The following is a 23,395-nucleotide window of genomic DNA, read 5'->3' on the forward strand; positions in this document are numbered from 1 at the left end:
TTGAGACATGATATAGGTAAAATACTGTCAACCTGTTTCCAAGGACAAACTGAGGATTAGGATGAAAAAGAAGGAATATATATACATATATATATATTTTACCCTTTTTAGCTGCTGTGCCAAAAGCTATTGAGGAGGAATGAAAACATAAGCAGACAAAGTCACTAAAATGGGTGCCAGTCCCTCAGGCTCTGTGGGATCCACACACTGAACCTCAGACACAGCCCATGCCATTCCCAGCAGCTCCCCCACAGCACTCCACAGCTCTTGGGAACAAGCACCAGCAAGAGACCAACTGCATTTCATTGTGCCACACCAGCTTTTGTGTCAGGGAATTTAGAAAGAGAGGAAAACTGGGCACAAGCAGAACATGCCCTGGGGAAGCTGGTCTTACCAGAGCTGAGACAGGGAATTCACCCTCAGCATTTGCCAATGTGAAAACAAATAAACCCAGTAAGGTTTTCCTTCTCTACCAATATTCTACAGGAAGTCTTTCCTGAAAGCAGGCAATCCAGCTGAAAAAGCACCTCCTCTCAGCTGGCTACATTCAAAGTTACAGAAGACAGTGGAGCTGAGAGTTAAAACTTAACTAATATTGCTAGGGAAAGGAGTGTTTGCATCAGGACAAGGCTTAGAGAAAACTCCCAGTTAAAGTACTCTGTGAAATACTGATTCTGATAATACCTACACACCAGTTGTACAGAACTCTCATTCAAGTCACTTGATATGTCATTCATGTAGTGCTTTGACTCAGAGATTAGATTTTTTCCAGCCTCTTTTTTCTGTTTCCTAAACTTGAAAACAAATGAAGGCAGCAATGCAGCAACCCTGCATCTTCCTCATGAAAAGAACATGGGAATATGTCTTATTTAGCAGGAGCTATAAGAAATAAATATTTTTGTGCCTGTAGTTGTAACAAGTCACACTAACAAAGTCAACAACAAAGCAAGCAACAAAGTCAACTCCTGGCTCTTCAGTTTGTGCATTTCACAGCACTCTGCTGCTTCTAACATTTGTAACAGCTCAACAGATGAAACCTTTTCTATATAATGTGAAAACATAGTCTTAAAACCACCCAAAACAATGGCAGAAACTGCTTACTACTACTAAGCTGCACAAGATTTCATGGCAACAAAGTACCTTTTAATAATAACCAAAGGAAAATGTTTTCCAATGGCTTTGCAGTACCATTTGAAACCCTAAACGTACAGATCATTTGCATTTATATCAGCTACTTTATCTTGACTGCTTTTAAAAGGAGATTTGAATTCAACCACATAATTCAAGACTAACTTTTATTTCCTTAGGCCAAGAACAAAATTGAGTATTGATCTTGACAACTGTTTTTTTCTCCAGGAGCTTGATCACACCCTCCTGCTGAATAACCCACTCTCCAGCAGCTTATCTCAAGAGGTAGGTTGTGTGTGATCCATGTGCATTTTTTTTTTCATGTGAAGACAAGCCTCCCATTTTCATGAGCTCGTTTTATAATCATTGTTACACCTTCTCAGAGGGGGTGGACTATGAAGTTTCTCAGGACTTTTTCTCTCCTCCCATTCCTTACTAAGTAGCTCTCCTGTCAGACTGGAAACTTTGCTGCTTCTAAGCCTCAGGGTCATAAAACCCTCCAGATCTTGTGAGTCACCTGCTGTCATCATCCAAAAAGGCAGAGGAGCTGATGTTCCAGAGAGCTCTTCCAGATAGCATTGTAACCAGCTCTAAATATTCTTTTGAAAGAAACTCTAATCTCTTCCCCTTTATTAATATTCATTAAAATGTTACTCTCTGGCCTTGCTTTTTATGTGTTTTTGGCCAATTAGAAGGCAAACATTTTTCAGATGAGGTTGCCCCCCGGAGTTATTACAGAATTGTGCTGTTTGGAAAAGAACTTCTAGACCAAGTCCAACCATTAACCCAACTCGACTAAGCCTGGTGCTAAACCACATTCCTTAAGCAGCACATCTAAATGTCCTTTAAACACCTCAAATCATAAGATCAAATTATTATCTCATATGCAAGGTCTTCTCCTCTTTCCCATCTACCAGATGAAAAAACAACTTTACCCTTTTCTCCCCATCTGTGGCAACTGGAGAAAGAAAAGCAGCAGGGGAATAGTAAATAGGCACAGAGGAGAAAACAAGCCCTGAGCATTCCAAATCCCGGCTTTCCAAAGCACACACTTCTGAATGAATCCCACACAACAAGGATTTTTAAAAAGCTCTGTTTAACTATTGAGGATGGCTATAAAAACCCAAGCAAACCACACTCAGTGGACCAGTGATGACCTATTAGGCACTATTAGGAACTGTTTTCAAACATACTATTCTGGTCTCCCATTATCTCCCCTCACTTATTATTCCGGGGATAAAAACTAGTATTTTATATCTTCTTTTCCTTTTACCCACCTCTCAGCCCAGTGTCTGGTCATAACCTTCAGCAGTCCTTCCCTTTCCCCATTCCCTGCTGAGCAACTCTTCCTTCTGACTGACAGTTTACTGCTCTATGCCTCAAGGTCATTTAATCTTTCTCCTCTCCCAAGTCACAATCTATCACAGTCTATCACCAAAAAAAAAACGACCCCAAAAAGCAACAACAACAAAAAAGCACAAACCAAAACCTCAATCAAACAGCAAACTACAAAATCCACAACAAGAACAACTCATTTACAAAGGCAGGGTTTGCCACATCTTCTGGCAGTTGGTTCTCCTGGAAGGAGGCAAACTGGGACTTTCAGTGTCTTTTCTAAATATCAATTATCAAAAGCCTTGTGATGCTGTCCTGTAGGAAACCAAAAACATCACCAGTGGGATCACAGATGCCTGGGCAAATACTGTTCATGGAAATTTAAATATTATCCAGCTAATAAAACTTTTTCCTGCTAATTTAAAGCAAGACATTTCAGAATTAGTTTTTATGGGGTTTATATAATGGAAAACTTTTTAAAGTGCATGAAAACAACTTCCATTTGCTCTGATCAAAAACCTGCATATCATGAATGATCTTGATAAGAGTTGGGTCATGGTGCAATGACTTTCTAAGCTCATGCTGAGCTCATCTGTTCCAATATAAAAAGAAAAGGGAAAGATGTGCACAGTGTTTGAGTAGGTTCCATTATCCCGAGTGAGGAGAAGAATAAGTTCCATCAAATGGAATCCCAAAATGCATCTTAAAAACTAAATGCTCATTGTTTCACCACACTGCACTCGATAGCATTGTCCACGTGTTAATCAATGCTGAACAATTACCCACAAACAATAAATAGTTCTGTGTTTACAGGGTGAACTGGTAGCATTGTCAATGTGTTAATAATCAATGCTGAACAATTACCCACAAACAATAAATAGTTCTGTGTTTACAGGGTGAACATTTTGCACGAGCCTGGTCTTAAGAACAATTTGCCTGCTGGGGAATTGGTTGGGAAGCTGTCATCTGCTTGTCCATTTCCAAAGAACTCAACCAGACACTGTAGCAGAAAGTTTGGCCAACACACTTAATGCATAAACCAAACAGTTTCTTAAACACTTGCCTGTGGAATAAAAAGTGAACTATTCCAGGTCTCTGATGAAGCACATCTACGATAAGGATCTGGAGAGGACCATTGGTTCATGTGTTATTGAATAAAGCAAAATATCAGTGCCCTATTGTGAGGCAGTAGAAGCCCTACCTGCACACTTGGTTCTTGTGGTGAGTGGTGGCCCAGGGGGGCCTGTGCCTCCTTCTCCAGGGCGAGTGAGCAGCACCCTGATCTCGTACTCCACATCAGGATCCAAATGCCACAGTTTGTAATTAGGAGAGTCTACAATGTGGGTTTCTGCCCAATTCCCAGTGGTCGTCCGATACTCCACCTCTTTCAGAATGATGGGCCCATCTCCAATGATGGAGTTGGCGTTGGGTTTGATCCATAGGTACGTGGCTCCCACTGCCAGCAGCTCAGGAGGTGCAATGGGAGTTGGGGGTTCTGTGGACAAAAAGAAATCATGAAAGGTCTGAGACAGTTTTGTCAAAAGGATCAAATTTCCACTCTGTGTCTGTCTAGTGAGGCTGTCCCAAAATCTTTTGTAACAGAGGCACCTTTTCTCCTGGCATTTACCAAGTCTTTCAGAAGAGTCTGATCTCTTACTGAAAGTCATTTGGCTTCTTTTGTTTGCATTAAAAATTCAGCCCCTTACATGGTGGATAATGTTACTAATTCAGAAACAGCTGCAAAAACACAGAAACCACAAACAGTGTCTGTTTAAAGGGAAAAACAAAAGTCACTTTTAAAAGATCAGAAGGTTTATACTTATTTCTTGCTTTAAGCATAAAGCAATAGCAGTCAATATGGTATTGGAGGGTGAGGGGGGGAAAGGAGTCTGAAATGAAGACAACTGAGTGCACTTAGCATAGACCATGGATAAAGAGGCTCCAGTACATCAGCCCCTTCCTCTGCCCTCTGACTCAACGTAGCAGAATATCATGATCATTGATCAAGGTGTTGTGGTTCAGCCAAAGTGTAATGGTTAACATGACACAATCAGCAAGGAGTGGAGAACTCGACTCAATTCCTCGTTTCGTGACTTTACCAACTAAAAGGAAAGATAAAAATAGGATATATTTTTTTTAATCAAAGCACTGGCTCTGTGAAAAAAGATACTAGCAAGTTTAAACACTAGGGAACTTTCAACAGTCAATGATATCAATAGTCTGGATGCTGCTACAACTGACTCCAACTGGGGCCTTTGGTCGCTCAAAACTAAGAAAAACTTCAGGGCATCAGCACCTCCTGTCATGATTGATTGCAAAGTTTGCTTAACTTCCCCAGCAAAGGTACTCAGGCAAAGTCTGCATTAGACTTGAAAGAGTGCCTAGATGTCTGAAATGCATCTTGAGGAGGCAGAAACCTGGCTGCTGAATATCACCTCTGTGATAAAAAGAAGAGCAAGCCAATAAAAGACATCTCAGCAGCACTCTGATGAAAACTACAGAAAAAAACCCAACCAACCTAAGAGCTCTGGCTGCCTGCCTGATTTCCCTCCCCCCATTCCCCCCTCTGTCAGTGTATAAATAACACTGGCATATTGGAAGCCACATGAATTGCATATGCCTTGTGGTTTTGAAAACCTGAGCTGAACTGTGCAAGATTCTGAGCAATTTCTTTAATCTCATCTAGCTTTCCCTCTGTCACACTCTAATGTGGTTTGCCCTCAGCCCAGAGGACACAAACTCTATTCTCTTGTGAAAGTAAGGTGATGAAAAGGCTATCTCTGTCTCAGAAAAAGAAACCTATAAATGTTACAGCATGACATTAATTTTAGAGTTCTGTGGGAGTTATTGTAAACCCCTCTTAGAGGTGGTTCCTCAAAGAACCCAGAGAATGAGGAGAATCCAGGACCCAATGAAATGTGGAATACAAAGGGAGTCTGAGCACCAAACCATGGGAGGAAGATGGGACTTTTCCCCTCTGGACAAGACTTGCATGTTAACATCTGCTCAGTGAAGAGAAACAAATTAACAGAAACCATTATTATATAAAATGTTCAGCTGAAATGTTGCTTAATTTCATTTCCTCAGGCTAACTAATTACACCAAGCCAAGCTATCTCCTTGAGTTGACTGTAGCAGTTGTGCACTGCACCTCTGGAAAAAAAAAAACAAAAAAAACAAAAACAAAAACAAAAACAAAGCCATCTGAATGATAACTGTAGCAGGTACCCAACAAGATTGGAAACTGGTGTCATGAGCCAAGTTTTTTGTGGAATGTTCATTTCTGCTTTTACTTTGCACTGTTCCCCTAACTCCTGCCAGAACCTTTTCCTGATATGAAATGTCAGGCTGATCATATTTTGACTTAGTAAGGTTATTTCTCCCATAAATTTGTTTTCAGTACATGCATGTAGATACACTTCCATTAAACATCAAATTATTGTAGATCACAAACAGCTTCTTGCTTGTTTCCTGGTGCAAGACAAGTAAAAGACAGACTTTGTGATTTTTATTCCCAGTGCAAAAACGACATCTAACAAGTCACATCATAGCTGAACAAGACAAATGAAATATTAAACTCCATTCTCCTGGGCTGCAGACTTCAATAGCTACATGATTCAGGTTACTGGGGCATTTGATTGCATGTTAAAAGAGATTTACAGGACTGAGCTTAATTAATAGAGCAGTTTGTTCTGCTAAACAGACATGAAAGTCTCGTCTAGTAAGTTTAGAAACTACTAGTGCCTAATGGATTTAAATTAAGAAGACACCCAGCATGACTGTCTTCTCTCTTGATTTTAGGCCAAATCTAAACCTTGCCCTCAAAAAAAAAAAAAAAAAGTTATGGTTTTCCCTTTTCTCCCAAATAATTTTCCCATTTGAAAAATTAAGTGAAAAGTGTCATTTGAAAAACAAGTGCCACAGAATATTAGAAAATCAGGAGCTTAAACTGTCACCCTCATTTTCCAAATTTAAGAATCTAAGAGAAGCAGCTCTTGTAGTTCTTGAAGGTTCAATCTCATCTCATTGAAAATATTGAGCTCCTTCCTACTGGCACTAACTGGACATGAAGCAACTTTTTTAATACCAGTCAGTGCCAAATGACTGCAAGTGATCTAACCAAGTTACCCACCATCTAGCAAAATCAGCACATAAATAAGGACCATTTTTTTGACTTTATAACCAAACACACTTGTCAGTTACAGATGACCAGCCTGCTGTTATGAGTGCACTATTTTAAAGTCTCTATGTGATCTTGACCAAATAAACATGGTGACACATTGGCCTTGTATATCTGTAATTGTGATCAACTGTATTTTAAGCCCAGTTTGATCCAGGCAGTGTTTTGTATTGCAAGCTTTGTCTAGCCTGGTTCTGCTTTTCAGCCACTTTCCCTCCTCCTTGGGGAAAAGAGGGGAAGGCTGCAGGCTTCCCAGGAACAGGACATCAGGAGCTGGATTGCTGCAGCTGGCACAATATCTCACCTGAATCTCAGGCGCAGGAGGGACACAGAAAAATTCCATTCCCAGGTACCCTCTTCCAAGGAAACAAAAGAGCTATGTAGTACAAGCTCAAAACGGGAGTTAGTGAACATGAGTAGATGGTATTGTATGTGCCAAACTGGTCCAGTTGTGCAGACATGAAGGGAATGTGGGGTGTGCCTTTCTCCTCCCACTAGAAGGTAAAATACAACTGTGGCCAAAAGCTGAGGTGGCTGCACATTGTTAGGGATTTAAAAATGACAGAAAATTGAGTAGTGTGAAGACTGTAAGGAAACAGAACTCAAATGAAGAACCAAAAAAGACCAGCTAGAATCACAGAATATCTCAAGTTGGAATGGATCCCAAAGGACCATTGAGTCAAACTCCCTTCTCCTTGCAGGACTCCCTAAAACTAAACCATATGATTAAGAGCATTGTCCAGACATTTCTTGAACTTTGACAGGCTTGGTGCCATGAATACTTTACTTTCCAATGAACACTAATAAAGCTTTATTATTTTTTATTATTTTTTTTTAATTCCTTCATTATTCATAGTAAGACCATCTAATAGAATGTACAGCCAAGGAGACCAGGAACTCTCATTTGCATGTGATGACCTATGGATGGTATTAGACAAAAAGAACCCCAAAGGCTACAAAAGCACTACTATATTGTGAAGTTCAACAACTCCACTTCTGAAGCACCAACGTGCACCCTTATTCTGTTACTGAACAAGCCTGCCAGCACATGGAATTGCCAACACAACTCCCTCGAGCACTGAAATTAGCTGTCTACCTAGGACTGGAGAGAACCAGAAAACAAAACCCGAGTGGGAGGATGTGCCTGTTAAATAGAGGAGGTAAGAAGGTTTGTATGTGACAGGACCACCCAGGACCTGATGCCCCTGAATGTCTTTCCCCAACATGAGCTGTGCATGCCCCACACACAGCCAGGCCCCCAGAGCAGCAGCAGATCCGTTGCACAAATACACACACACACATCCCCCATGTGTGTGCATTTTCTCACATGCACACAACTTACAGCACAGGTTCTAAAAGAAGATCAGAAGAGACAGAGCTTTTTATTCTTTGAGGGTTAAAGAGGTGGAGATGGGAGCTGCTATCAAAAGACATTTGCCTGACAAGCAGGATCTGTTTTCACACATGATACTGCTTATTCCACTACTAATGGGAATTGTAAACCTTTCTCACTGTGTCCTAAATGAGCAGCTGTGGACTGTGCTTGCCAAATGGATAAGGATGAGGCTGGAGGCAAGGAAACAAAATTTCAAGTTTCTCAACTGTTTTAAGTAAAAAACACAGAACAAAATATATTGGCATAGTTTTCTACACCATAACCAGACATGATACTGCTTATTCCCCTACTAATGGGAATTGTAAACCTTTCTCACAGTGTCCTAAATGAGCAGCTGTGGGCTGTGCTTGCCAAATGGATAAGGATGAGGCTGGAGGCAAGGAAACAAAATTTCAAGTTTCTCAACTGTTTTAAGTAAAAAACACAGAACAAAATATATTGGCATAGTTTTCTACACCATAACCACAGATTGTTACAATTTAAAAGCCATTGAGAACACAGGTACTTAACATTTGCATTCAAGAAGGCAAACCCAGCTATTTTAAGTAAAAAAGGCCATCACGTTGAAGTGCCTTTGTTCTGATTTCTTGCCCTTCCAGACTTTAAGCAGGGTTTGTCACTTCTGAAGAGCCATTACCACCATTGCACAACCAAGTGACTCTCTATTGCTGGCTATTAGAGATTCACCTGAGTGTCTGAGCAGCATCCATGAGCACCCTTTCTAGTTTTACACCCTAGCAATATGAGGTCTGAGCTCAGAATGACAGTATTTATCTTGGCATTGCTTGTTAGCACACTTCCTCCTACTGTAATAAATGCAGCAGTTAAATTTCATTTTCCAGTGATTGTCTGAACTTCCAGTTCCATTTACTGAACAAAGAAATAGCACAAGGGTTTTACAATATTTTAGCATGAGACTATTTCACTGCCCTGACAGACACTGTACTAATAGTTTTTTTGCCTAAAAGAGAGACATCCAGATCTGTCTCCCAGTAATGTAAAAGGCTAACAGCAGTGGCACATGTCAACTGTGTTGGAAGAGTGTGCTAGTGGCATTAATAAAGTGATTCAATAATTCACCTGGATGGGAAAATTGCATCAGTGAGCAACAGAGTCTCTCTGCTCCCATAGAGAAGTGCCCAGCAAAATTCTGAAAGCAACAGTTTTGGAATATTTAATTCTGGGGAAATGAGAGAAGATTATTTAGGATTTCTACAATAGTTTAACAGAGTTATACATCACCCTTTAACAGCAGAGTTTACCCTCTTATCCTCTGTGGACATGCAGATCTCTTCTTGCCCCTATTGAGACACTGCATTCATGCCCATGAACCATCAGCCACAGGATATGTGTTCAGTAATCAAAGACTGACAGACAAAAATGGAAATACACCCTTTTAGACTGTGGCAGGTTGTTATTTAGGTAAAGTGCTAGGACATTAGAGCAGTAAATGGGGGGCTGCATTTAGAGCCTGCTATATTGTTCTATGGATTAGCAAATTCAGTGTCAGTACTCTCCATTGGATGCTTCTTCCCAACATAGAATTTATTAACACAGCCATAAGTAACTTGAGTACTCTGCAATATAAAATGCTCCTTTGCCACAGCATGTCATGTTTTTTTTCTTCTCACTTTTCCCTTAAGAGCTAATGCTTCTGTCTACAAGGGACTTGCCACACGTTTTATGTACAAGAAGTGGGGAAGGAAATAAAAATGATCTGGGAATATGTGAAAGAATTGAGCAAAGTTGTCAAAGAATCAGCACAACAGGAATGAAAACCAGGAGACAGGTACATCTCCAGGGACAGCCATCTATATCACTAAAAAAAAGCCAGTGCAGCAAGAGACCCAATATTTGGCAGGATGCTCATCTTCTGACATTCCCCAAACCCCAACATTCAAAGACTACAGACTATTCCTTTTACATTTCAGAACAGTGTTGGTGTAGGGAGAACTTGCTGCAGGCTGATGAAAATGAAGAATATACCTTCTTTATGTATTTCCCCCTTAGGAAGCAGTGGAAATGCTCCTCAGGTATTTGAATACAGATGTTCTCAACTAAGCAAGTGGGCTGCCTGGGTGTCAAGAGAACACGGTGATGCTTACAGAGTGACTATAAAGCAGTAGAAAAACTCTTAAGTATTCCCTAAAAGCCCTGCAGTCACCATGCAAGACTGGCTGAAGAAAGTTCATCTGTGTAAGTGTCATCTTGTTAAACAAAAAGGTACAAAGTTGCCCTGACAGCTGAAGGAGTTGGCACAGACCCGTGGCCTCCTACCAGCTCTTCCAGCTGTGGGAGAGGTTAAAGGAGAGGGGCACCAGATACCGAGTGAGAATCACAGCAGCACACTATTTCATTAGCATTTCATACTATTTGTGTCTCAGAAGCTTAGCCTGAATCCCACCAGAGCCTCAGAGGATGCTTTCATTCCTTAATAAAGAAGAAAATAGCATCGGATTAGTTGAACAGGATCTCATTTCCCAGCGTAAATTAAGTGAATTAGATGTAAGACTCTGTGCTCTAATTGTAAAGCTTATTACTAGAACTCATGTAGATTAGAAGTGAATGCTTCTCTTTGAGTCATCATTTGTACTGTAAAGAAGGGGGGAAAAAAAAAGGTGACTATAGACTCTTCCCTGCCTCCCTAATGGGAGGATCTGTAGGAATCTCCAGGACTGCAGCAAAACACATTCCTAAGTCCTGTGCACAGCAAGGGCTGGAAGGCAACCTTTCCTCACCTGGACAGGAGTGCTGCCCTGCACAGGCAGCCTCTCCAGGGAATCTCTGAGATAAACAAGCTCTCCAGGACTGGATATCATGGACAATTTCCTCTCAGCTTCTAAGTCCATGTAATTTACTCCGTTTTTCGACTGTAAAATAATTACAAAATGACATAAAGAGAAAATGCAGGAGTATGCTTCTTGGTGCTTATGGAATGACATAGTTATGTCGTGTCATTCTGTTCATAGAGATCTTTCAGGAACCAGGAGAGGCCCAACACAAACTTCTGTGCATGAAGCTGTTTGGCATCCATGAGCTGATTACAAATACCCTGAATTCTACTGTGTAGCTTTGATACATTCAAGCCTGTACAAGTGTCAGGTTCCCTTGAAAGCCAAAGGAGAAAAACAGACAATTTCAGACAATGTCCAACTCATCTTAAGGTAATACCTAAGACACATGAAATTAACAGCCCCCAGGTAGTCTATGGAGGGGGAAGCCACAAAGCAAGCTGTGCAAAGAACTGCTCAGCTGGAATTAATCCTGAGCATCCTTCTGCTCTCTGAATGCCCTCAGTCAGGACAGCAGAACTCAGGTGCTGTAGTTAAAAACCATCACATGAAGATAAATGATTATGCTTTTCTCTGGAAAAGATAAGCACAACTCACTTGCCTTTTATATATGCAGCCAGAGCATGCACTGGTGACAGTGATGCCCTTTGATTTAATAATTCAATACAAGTGCTTGTCAAAGAAAGAATTTCATTCCCTTATTAAGGCTATTCTGAGGCTGGAGCACCTTAGCCCCATCTGTTGAGGTTGTGTCATCCACAAAAAACAACAACAAACAAACAAAAAAAAAACAAACAAAAAAATAGTTTTCATTTGATGAAGAAAACAGTAAAAATAAAAAGACCATGTCTTTCTCTAACCAGCATCTAACTGCTCTATTTCGCTCCTCCAGGAGCATGTCCAGCCTGCTTGAACCAAGCCCTGTTCTCCAAACTCATCCTTTATATGTTTTCCTCACAGAACAATTGATATTTTTTCAAAGATTTGTGCTACCCTCATTTCTTGTAGCTTGCCCTTGATGACAGATGCAACAGATACACATGGATTAATATTGTATGCCAGTCTTGAAATTGCCTGTAAGAAAACCAAGGCAGTGTTCAACATCAGACACATGTGAACACAGCAATTGGAGGTTATCAGAAACTATAAGAATTGAGCATCATCACTTGTTTGACAAGGGAGATAAAAATACTGAAGCTTTCCAGAAACTCTAGTGAAAACATTGATTTCTCTGCTAGAAACTGCAGCAGCTGTGGATCTAAACCTCTATCCCAGTGCTTTCTTTTCCCAGAGAAAGTGAGAAATCCCAGGGTTACTGTACCCCAGGCATCCTTCAGCTCTACACTGCATCCTTCAGCAGTCAGTTCTGTAACACCACAACTGGAAACATCAAAGGGAGACTCTTCTTTCTGATGGCTCCACCAAGTCTGTACAAAGACACTGAAAACTGCATCCACATCCTATCCAAAAGAAGGTCCTCTCCACCAGTCAGTACTCAGGGCCAGCTTTAGCCCTCTCTCATGTTCCTAACTTCACAGACTATTTAAGCTCATATATAATGTGTTATTAAATCTATTTCAGCTTTCTGCACGAACAAGCTGCTAATCTCCCATAGGCACTAGAAATGTAAACTCAACAAGCATCAAAAAAAAAGCAGAAAGGTGGGAACAAACACAAACCATGAAACATGTAATTTCAGGTCAGCTCCAGTTCAAGCAGCTTCATCAGTTGCTATGCTACCAGCTTATGATGGTGGGAAAGGATGAAAGCACCAAGATTTTATAACTTCATCTAGAGAAGCTATTTAGCAGCTTCTACTTTTTGGTACTTCTCTGTCTGCAGAAGGAGGGATCTTTAGTCTCTAAGCTGCTGAAAAGGCAAGTGACTGGAGATGCTGACTGCTATGAAGCAGCATGGAATGGTTTGTCTGGATTGATTAAGTAGCTTAATCCATAGCAACCTGCTAGGTTTGTAGGAAAAGCCTGAGGCAGGAGTCTTCATTTCATCCAAGGCCAAGTGGGGAATTAAGCATCCCACTGCCATTTACCACCCTGTCCACCCCTGAAGATGTGCAGAACAGATGAGGAGCAGTAAGGAGAACTGAGAAAATAGCCAGGGTGGAATTTCAACATGAGTAACCACCATGGAGGAGACTTTAGACTCCCTAGTGTCCATTCTGTTGTTGCACCACTGATAATGGCCTCTCTTCTCACAAACACATTATGCACCCCAGAGCTGGGTCAGCTTTAAGAGAGGACACTGGTGTGTGCACACACAGTGCATGTAAGGGAACTGCTCACAGTTAATCCTCACAATATTGGTGAAACAAGTGTAAGCATGTTGTTTTATGAAGTAATGATTAATGGATGGCTGCAGAACCAGAGACTGAATGTAGTCTTGGGTTCCAACCTAGAGACTTCATGATGCCCTGTAAAGATGCATACACCAGGTTCGACATAAAAATTCAGGTTTTTCAGCACATAAAGCAAAATGTTCTCATTTAAGCCATTTTTTCTGTCAGATCTGTGAAAACCACTCATCATCTGGCCATGAAGAGCCAAGTCAAATTTGACTCCACAGAGCTGATGCTGCAGTAGTACAGAGTGAACATGCCCCCAGGGACCTTGGGGAGCCACCACAGTGCAGATACATCAAGAACCTTGGCACTTGTCCACCAACACACCTCTAGCAAGTGAAGAAGCATCCAAAAAACTATCCAGGCACTTTAAGTCTCAGAGTGGATGGCCACCTGAGTGCATGTCTTCTTTATATTTACCTGAACAAGAATACAGTTCAGATCTCAATATTCAGATCTCAGTATTCATAGGAAAATTGGATTAATTAGAACTTTTGGGTTTTTTACCTCTTTACTTCTTTCTTTGGGAGTGGGCACAGATTTATGCCCTAGGAAACCTAAAGAAACAATGTCAGTGAGGTTTAAATATTCCTTGTGCAGATTCCAAAACATTCACAGTAATAACATCTACATGAATTGTACTGTGGTTTACACATGAGGTAGTACTTTTCATCCCTGAAATTCAACAAGATTAATCACCCTTCCACTTTTACTGACAACAAATACACCAGTGCAAAAAAAAAAAAAAGAGCCAAGTTGCTGCCAATAACTATTTTGCTGCCACTAAGGCCAAACTGCTTATGCACCTAATCATTTATTAAAATGTCAGCATGGCAAGACTCTCTGCTTCTGGTAGCAAAATGAGTCAGATTGTCTAGAAAGAGAAACACTAGGAAGAACAACTTGAAGTGTCATTGCAATTTCCAGAACATAAATCCTGTCATGTCAGTGTCTCTAGCTGTGCACAAAAGATCTGCACAGAGTCATACCCCCAAAACTGAATGGCTACAATAACACAATATTCCAACTATTTTTTCCTGAGAGAATGAAGAAATCATCTACTTCTGAAAGCAACTGAAAAAATACCTGAAAGTCTTATTAACCCTAATTATGCTCCAATAATATGAAATTATTTTTTTTCCCAAAAAAACACACTTTCTCTGCTTACTCCATTTTACCTTAACATGAGATGAACAGGGCTTTGGGCAGTGATCTTCACCCTACTGAAATATTACAGTTCAAAGCTATATGACATTACCTAGAGCTATCTAAAAGCCTTGTTACTTTAGAGATAATGTAAACTACAATTTGTTTTCTGTCTCCTCTCTTGTTTTCTTCTTATGTTAAACATAATCATACAAAAATATATATCATTAATGAAGCCAGGCTTGCTTTGAAACCCAGAGATCCATGTTCACTGAACCCATACATTAAACATCTAAGTTTAATGGCCCACTCTACAGGCAGACAGTTGAGGAGTCATGGCTGTTGACATCCCAAACTTCATGTCTGACAAACCCCATTTCACTTCAGGAGTTTTAACCCCGAATCACAACCTTCTGAGAAACAGAATAAAAGAGACGTTTTGACATTTCTTTTGTGTATGAAAGAACCTATTTTGTAGCCATTAAAGACAAGACATTGAAGGCCTCAGACAGCAATCTATAGTGGTGAACAATGAATGACATTTCTACTCACCTATTCTTAGCACGACCAAACAAATGAGCAGCCAATAGCAGAGAAATTACTGGGAATGGGAAGTAAGAGTTGGTAATTTCCCCAGGAGTAGCACAATGGAACAAAATGTCCAAGCACAGGGAGCAATTCCTTAACCAAGAGGACACAGACCACTCTAATAAACCTAGCCCAACCTAGGAAAGGCTGATAGCATATTTTCCCTAGAGACAGAGGATCCTGGAGGTTATAGCTTTATCATTTTTTCCTAAGTCTCCCAAGAATGTCTGCAGTTAGTTAAGGAATTTTGTGATGTGCTTATTCATTGCTTTGGAAGAGCTGCAGCAGGAGTTATGGAGTTTAGATTGTAGAACTGAAGTGGTTTTTAATGTGTCCTGTATCTGCAGATCAGAGTTAAGTCAATGTTAAGGAGAATTAGGATCATACAGACAGGATCCTCCACTTGAGGTTGTGCAAGAGAGAAACCTGTTGATCTAGAGAAGAAGCTGTGTCTGATTCCAATCATACCAAGTCCTGTGCATATCCACCAAGATCTCAAATCAATGGTAAGTTAAAAGAGTTTGTCAAGGAGCTGACAGAGTATTTCACTTTGCTGCAAACCTTCCTAAAACAGAATCTGCAGATGCCCAACTATTATTTGCACATATAACTCAAAAAATGAGTAGCAATTTCTCCATTGCAACCTTTCAGTCCAGAGTTTTCTGCTCACAGTATATTATCACTCCCCCAACCAATGCAAATTGAACTTGGGCTTTCCTGAGAAGCTTCAGATTCAATTTGTATTTACTGATTTAATCAGCTGACTTTCCTACATAGTCTGGTCCCTTACAGGCAGACATTTAGTAAGTTCCTGAGATTCACTGCATGCTTCAAAAGCTGAAAATGGAGGGAAAAAAAGAATGGGAAAACTATGAAGACAGGGAAGAAACTTTTATTTTAATAACAATATGACGAATAGCACTGAGGTTTCAGATCATAACAACTGGTCATCCTTTCAGGGTGATAGCAGGCACTGGAATAGGTTACCCAGGGAGGTTCTGGAAGCCCCATCCCTGGAGGTGTTCAAGGCCAGGTTGGATGAGGCTTGTGCAGCCTGGTCTAGTGGGAGGTGTCCCTGCTCATAGAAGGGGGGTTAGAACCTGATGATCTTTAAGGTCTATTCCAACCTTAAACGTTCTGTGATTCTATGATGCGCAGTGATAAACAAGCTTTGATATACCATCTGTCAGTTTCTGACACCAGTATTCCCTGCATATGGTTACCAAACAGGTCAAGAATCTTCAAGACAGCAATTCAATCGTGCATTCTGGCTGAAATAAGATCACTGGCCTGCCTAATCCATAAGGCAAAATCTGATTAAGCACTACACTGCAGAGTGGGATTTGAGGTGGCCCCTGGCTGAGAGAAGTGGATGATACTTGTTTGCAGGTGTACATACCTGTAATAGTCACAGGATACTCATTAGTAAATTCAATAGAAATATAACCTAATAAACATTTACTAACATAATGAATTTGCTATACTAAGGGTTACTTTTAAAACAATGTGCTTTGTGAAAGTGTCAGTCAATGATGCCAGGCATCCTACAGATTGTGATAACATCAAGTCTTCTAAGAACCTGTGGTGCCTACAAACACTATCATGTTGATTCTGACCCACCAGGGCAATCAATCTACAAGCATGAGATTGGAGACAGGACCAAGACCACAAAGGACTAGAATCAACAAAGACCCCCACAGGAGCCCCTCGAGCAGGCATCATTACAAAGATAACCAATTCCAGGAATGTAAATGACTATGTACAAGAATTCTGGGAACTCATTGACATGGAACTGAATACGCAAGTTTTGGTGTATGTTAGTTGGGGTGTTTCACTCACTGGTGGGAGCACTCATGGTGGAGAATCCCCAGTGCTGCAGTAAAGAATGTCTGTTCAATAACAGCTTGTTTGTTGTTATTGGGCCTTAATCTGGGAATCCTTACCCAGCCTCCCACTTGGGTGAGGAATGTTAGAAAGCAGGGGGGTTTGGAAGCTCTGATTTTTTGTTTCACCTGCAGCATTTGTGTTGCTGTGGTGTCTCTACCATCGTGGTGACAAGCACTGAAGACTGTACAAACAGCCTCTACACCAAAGAGCTTGGAACTGGGCACACAGGGAGGCACAGCACAGAAAGAGCAGTGATGATCCTCAGCCAGCCAGGCAGCCTGCAATCCTTCTGCATTATCAGCCCGTTACCAAGTACTTTGTAGTCATAACAACAAAATTGAGAGATGCCAATTACCATAATAGTGAGCACATAATTAGCAGCAGCCTGAACAACATGTCATCCTGTAAAACTGAAGAATCAGCAACTGAAATGCAAAATGACCACCACAGTATTAGGTACAGAAAGTTTTCTTCCTACATTAGTTTCAAATTATGACATGCAAAATTATTTTTCCTCCTTTTGTAAGGAATGTTTATCACTTTGTGCAAAGACTGTACATCTTAACTGAGAAGAGAACTCAATATGTTAGATTCCATTATGCTGCTATTTGAAGCGTTGGTGGATAAACAAGTTCACCAAGGAAATGCCACAGTTTGGAAATTTAAGTTTTGAACTCTAGACTTGTGTCTCTCACAGTGAAGCAAAATATCAAAGGTAGCTTAGCTGTGTATTTGCTACCTACATAAAATGGAGTTGGAACACAGAAGGGTTTATTTGCACATTACATATCTGCTGCAGATCAATGGAGAGAAGTTACTATATAAGCTGTCAGATATATATAAATGAATGGCTATGATAAAACAGGTAGTGATTTTATTGCTACCCAATGATTAAGCATGAGGTCAAAATTCACATTTCTTATTGCCAGCAATTCCTGTTAGGTACCTAGGAAAGCATCCTATTCCTAAGACATATCAACATGAGACAGTGTTGCAGTGTTTCAAAACACAGAAGCAGTGAGCAGGAACAGCAACACAAATATGCAGATCAGTTTTGCACAATTGTCTAAAAAGTCCTAACGTGGAGTCACCATCTCTAGAGGCATTTAAACTGTGTGTGGACCTGGTATTTAGGGACATGGTTTAGTGGTGAGTTTGCAGTGTTAGGTCTAAGATTGAACTAGATGATCTTGGAGGTCTCTTCCAATCAAAGACATCCTGCAATTCTGTGATGTGACTCTGCAAAGTATTCAGTCCCTCATTTATTTTTTTTCCCCTTATTTATTTTCTATCTTTACAAGCAGAAGCCTGCACTGTTAAATAAACCCCAGTTAATAACTGATGAGATCTTTCTTCAGTGCCACAGAAAACCATTTATTGCTTTAGCTTGTAAATTTACATTCCCTCCTTGGAGCCCTAGTAAAATCACTGGAAGTGAATTGTCAGACAATTATGACCTTCAGAAGAGCTAGAGCAAAATATTATAGGTCAAATTTTACACAGAAGATTTGCATCAGGGAAGCTTACTGCTTTGTAGGTTAAACCAAACTCATTTTGTTTCACTCAGAGTCCCTCTTTCCTTAAAAGCAGTTGAACATTTCATGAGTTAAAAACAGGCAGATCAAGATTCTGGTGTAATACTTGGCTTTTAATGAACAGCATCTGATCATTTCACTATCATTTGTTAACCATTCATCAACTTAGCTCCTTGTAGATTTTCTAAATTACTTAAGAAACTCAAAGATTATTTGGCATTGTGCCTAATTCTTCTCTAGTTTATTCTGGTACAAATCCAAAAGAAATGAAGTTACCACTGTGATGCAAAGAAGCCAAGTTTCTACTCTTTTGTTTCCCATTAAGCTGAAATGTTGATGATTTCTTATCCCTCACAGGCAAATTGATAAGAACCAGCACCAGAGGGAACTAGTTTCTAACAGAATCTGCACTGTGCCTGCTCTGAACCCATTCGTTTCTTAGGAGGACCCTGGCACAGCTCCATGGTCCAATGAACATGATTAAAATTGACTTTTTGAACAGGTGGCTGCAATCATTCTGCAGAGAGGAAAACCACTGTCTGCTACCTAGAAATAATTAATGTTTCATAGAATTGTTTAAACAATGACAGGTCTATAGACCCAAGGACAGAGAAGCCTCCTAATTCCATTCACCTGACAAAGACCATGAGCAAGATGGGGGAACAAGGGAAAAAAAACCCAAAACACTCCATGGCTGCCTATGATCTTCAACACATGAATACTTGATTAGATCCTGGAGTACTGGGAAGCAGGAGACGAGGAGAAAGTTAGTCAAGGAAGTTCCACAGTTGTTGCAAGGTGCTGGAGTGAAGCTTGCCTCTGTGTCTGGCTCAACTCCCTGACAAATCCAGGGGAAAAGCAGAGCCAACACCTTGCAGGCACACCAAGCAGTGCCAGTTGGATAAAAAGTGGCTGGAGACAAAGGAAACTGCTGGGGAGCTGCTCAAACTGGCACACACTGACAACATCCAAACTTGGCCTCTCTGGGGCACAGGGAGAAAATAATAAGGCTTTAAATAGCTGTCTCCAAATGGTTATTGGTAAAATCATAAAAAAACTTAAAATTAAGAAGTGTGTAATAATTTTATAAAAGGAAAGAACTGAACTAAACCCATTTGGACCTTCTGAGTAGTATTGATTTGTTCATGTACAGTAGTACACACACCCTAAGCAAAGCATCACAGGATTTCATTTCCAGGACAGATAAAGTTATGAAATAACCAGAAAAAAAAAGATACTGAGACTAACGGAACAGGTATAGAACCAGCCTCAAATCTGTAATAAAACCCTCTGGAATCAGCTGGATTACAAGTGTTCTTGATTATTAAATGTGAGACAAGAAAAACAAACAGTGGAAACACAAACCTGCTGCTTTCATCTAGCAAAATAGGTTTCAAAAGTTTTCCAGGAGAAGGCATTGGCTCTTTAATATACTATATTATACATATGCCTTCAACTTTGTTGCTGATCTTGGCAGCTGCACTATAATTTGTGTAACTCTTATTGGAAGTTGAGTACAATATGGAACACAGTGAATTCATACAATGATTTAGAGCCATTACATTCACATCTGTCACCAACTGCCAGTTTGAAAGTGATCTGCCATGCAACTGGCAGGCAACCACTTCATTGCTAATAAAACCTGTGGCTGCATTTTCTTGGGGTCTACTAATATTCATTGCCTGAAAGCAACCTGCCCTGAAACAAACAGTAACATTGAGATCATTTCACACAGAAGGTACAAAATCCAGTTGCAAAGGTAACAGGGATCCACTTATTCTGATATTATTGGAAATGCCTGAACTTTATCTAAGAATGTAAATCAGCTCTAAATATACATTAGAAAAAAAACAACCAACTTCCAGTGATAGAAAGGAAATTTGATGATATATGTTATAGGGAGAAACAAGCAGTTAACACACAGTTTGTTTTTTTTTCTTTTACAGAGTTCTTAGGAGCTCATTTGGAATTTACTGTGCATGTAAATGCAGGATGAATTTCAAGTACTGCATTGGCTGCCAATCCATTGCACAATCCCTTGTAATTTTAATTTACAGCTCCTAACTGCCTGTAACACCAGCTTTGGATTCTAGTCCTTCCAGCCTGTTGCTTCCTGTTCTCCTGCAGAAGTCAGAGCATTAACATTTCATACCATCTCCCAGATCAGGTGTGCTTAGGATGGAGCATTGCCCAGTGCTTTAGAACAGAAACAAGACCACACAGGAGGTTACAAATAAGCTCTGTTCCATAGCAAAAGGATTTCAATAGCAAAATTACTTTTACAGGCAGTTATTAAATGTAACCTCAAGAATTTAAGGTCCTTTTTTATGAGACATTACAGGGAAATTTGATGATATATGTTATAGGGAGAAACAAGCAGTTCACACACAGTTTGTTTTTTTTTCTTTTACAGAGTTCTTAGGAGCTCATTTGGAATTTACTGTGCATGTAAATGCAGGATGAATTTCAAGTACTGCATTGGCTGCCAATCCATTGCACAATCCCTTGTAATTTTAATTTACAGCTCCTAACTGCCTGTAACACCAGCTTTGGATTCTAGTCCTTCCAGCCTGTTGCTTCCTGTTCTCCTGCAGAAGTCAGAGCATTAACATTTCATACCATCTCCCAGATCAGGTGTGCTTAGGATGGAGCATTGCCCAGTGCTTTAGAACAGAAACAAGACCACACAGGAGGTTACAAATAAGCTCTGTTCCATAGCAAAAGGATTTCAATAGCAAAATTACTTTTACAGGCAGTTATTAAATGTAACCTCAAGAATTTAAGGTCCTTTTTTATGAGACATTACAGCAGCAGGTAAGAGCAGGGGAAAGAAAAAAGCTAAAAACAAACAAAAAAGACAACACTGCTGCCTCTTCCATCTTTTTAGCTGAAACGACTAGTAAAGCCTCACATTCCATAGCCTGGTCTAGGACAACTGAGAGGTCAGCACACAGTGCCTTCTGCCAGCCCTACTGCAGGGACAAGCATTTCTTTTGCTGCGAAATCCAGCTCAAACCATTTCTAAGAGCTGTAGGAGTAACTAGACACCCTCCAGCAGCTCATGATGCTGAGAGGCAGGAGCAAGGAACTGAGTAGGATCGTGACTCTAGATGTCAGGAAAGCAGAATTTGACCTGTTCAAGGATCTACTTAGAGGAATCCCATGGATCCTGGACAGAAGAGAGGGCCAAGAGAGCAGGCTGATTTTCAAGCATCACCTCATCAAAGCTCAATATTAACTGGCAAGTAAGTTTCTTGTTCAGTTATCACTATTGACAACATCCAACCAATGGAACTGACTTCAGGTTCCTGCAGAAGCTCAGCTCAGAATGATGTGCACAGCTCAACATGACAAGGAAACCTACACCTCAGCACTATGGAAAGAAGCCAGAGAGGGCTCCAATCAGCTGTTGCCAGAGGTTCCACAGACTGTCAGGTTTATGCTTGCAGTATACTGCAGATTTTCTTCAGCAGCAAACCTAAATTTTCATAATTGTTTTGTATATGTGTTCATCAGAATTACTGTCATAATTAACACTTGCGTATTTCAGATTATTTTCACTGCAGGCACAAAAAGCTTTTTGGTTTCAGGATCTGGAATTTTAAAGATCTACCAGTAACACCTTCCAAAGAATTATTTTTTTTTTTCTTCACTATTTAACATAAGGAAATAAAAAATTAGATAACTTGATCCACGTGGCCTTTCTGAGTATCTTCTAAGTACTTTTTATTTGAATTATATGTTAGAAATCCCTTCAGGCCTTTGATTCACTACGTTCAATGCCTCCTTCACATGGTTAGTAGCAGCAGTATCTGACTGCTCAATCCATGGAACACTTCAAGAGACCCAAGGTAACCACACAGAAAAAGTACAGGCACATGGAAGCTGAGATTTTAAAAATATCATCTGATACCATTAATTACTTTCCTGGGTTAATTTACCACTGATTTACACCCAATTCCTGTCCTCAGAAATCACAGTACAGACTTCAAATTCTAAGCCTGGGAATCAACATTTTCCAAAAAGCCATAATAAACCAGACATCAAAGACCCAGTGATAAAAATCTAAACACCTAATGCCTTCTCAGGACAAGCAATTGCTGCAGCTGAGCTAAGGCAGGGTAGCAGCAGCCCTACTTGTCTCTGAGCAGCTTGTCTTGTTTCAAGATTCATTGGAATTGAGAGAAAGAAAGAGATGCCATGATAGTATCAGCTTAATCAGAATTATTCATTCTTCATTGTTCAGTTAAAAGTGGCTGGACATTATATTAAATTGTGTTTACATGCAAGATTTTTCAAGGAAAAGTAATTTATTTGGATAACAGCAGCATATGCATCTCACAAGCAGTTCTGAAATAAATCTAAAGGCATCATTTTCCAATATATAAAACAGGAAAAGAGCTCAGTAGCTGCATATGATGAGGAGCCAACTGGCAGTCCTGGGATTCTTGTGTTCTTTGTTAAAAAGACCTTTCAGAATGTTGCTACAACCTATTCAGTAGAATCAACTATAGACCAGAGTAATACAAAAAATGCAATGACTCAACTAGTGCTTGAACCCTCCAGCTCTCCTGTACTGAGCCAATTTCAAGGCAAACTTAACAAGTCCTTTCTGTAGAAGCCTGAGAATCTAGATGAAGGATGTACAAAGAAAGCAGTGGAATACAGTCCTATCTAGGCAAGGTATAGGTATCATTTGACACATAAAAGAAGCTAAAGAGCTGCAGTGTGGTTCATACTGGGAAAAATATCATCTCTATCCCAAGATTAGCTGCATTACAGGATTTACAAGGTACACGACTATTGCTTCCTTTGTTGGAAACAGCAGCAGAAAATGTGATCATGGATCATTTATGATTATTCAAATGACAGGCACTCGTGCAACAGTTAAGGACTGCACAGTAAACATGCAACAGGCTTACAATCCTGTATTTTTCCACCGTCAGGATTGGCTGATACACCCTCATGCACAAAACCTCATTGTCAGTGGTAAACCTGTGATGTGCCTTAGCCTAAAAAGATGCAACAAATAAAATGTATATGGTGTCATTCC

General features: G+C 40.2%; 1 protein-coding gene across 1 annotated transcript in view; it reads right to left on the reverse strand.

Annotated features, from left to right (window-relative positions):
* Nucleotides 1-23,395, reverse strand: part of PTPRT (protein tyrosine phosphatase, receptor type, T) — a gene marked incomplete at its 5' end in the record, with an annotated part of 272,054 nt that overhangs the window by 208,606 nt on the left and 40,053 nt on the right. The window contains one exon of the mRNA XM_009994060.1: nt 3,665-3,958. Coding sequence (XP_009992362.1) covers nt 3,665-3,958 — 294 coding nt within the window. The remainder of the gene's footprint in view (nt 1-3,664; nt 3,959-23,395) is intronic.

Source organism: Chaetura pelagica, unplaced genomic scaffold (genome assembly GCF_000747805.2).
Source record: "Chaetura pelagica isolate M959 unplaced genomic scaffold, ChaPel_1.0 scaffold143, whole genome shotgun sequence".
Classification (NCBI taxonomy): domain Eukaryota; kingdom Metazoa; phylum Chordata; class Aves; order Apodiformes; family Apodidae; genus Chaetura; species Chaetura pelagica.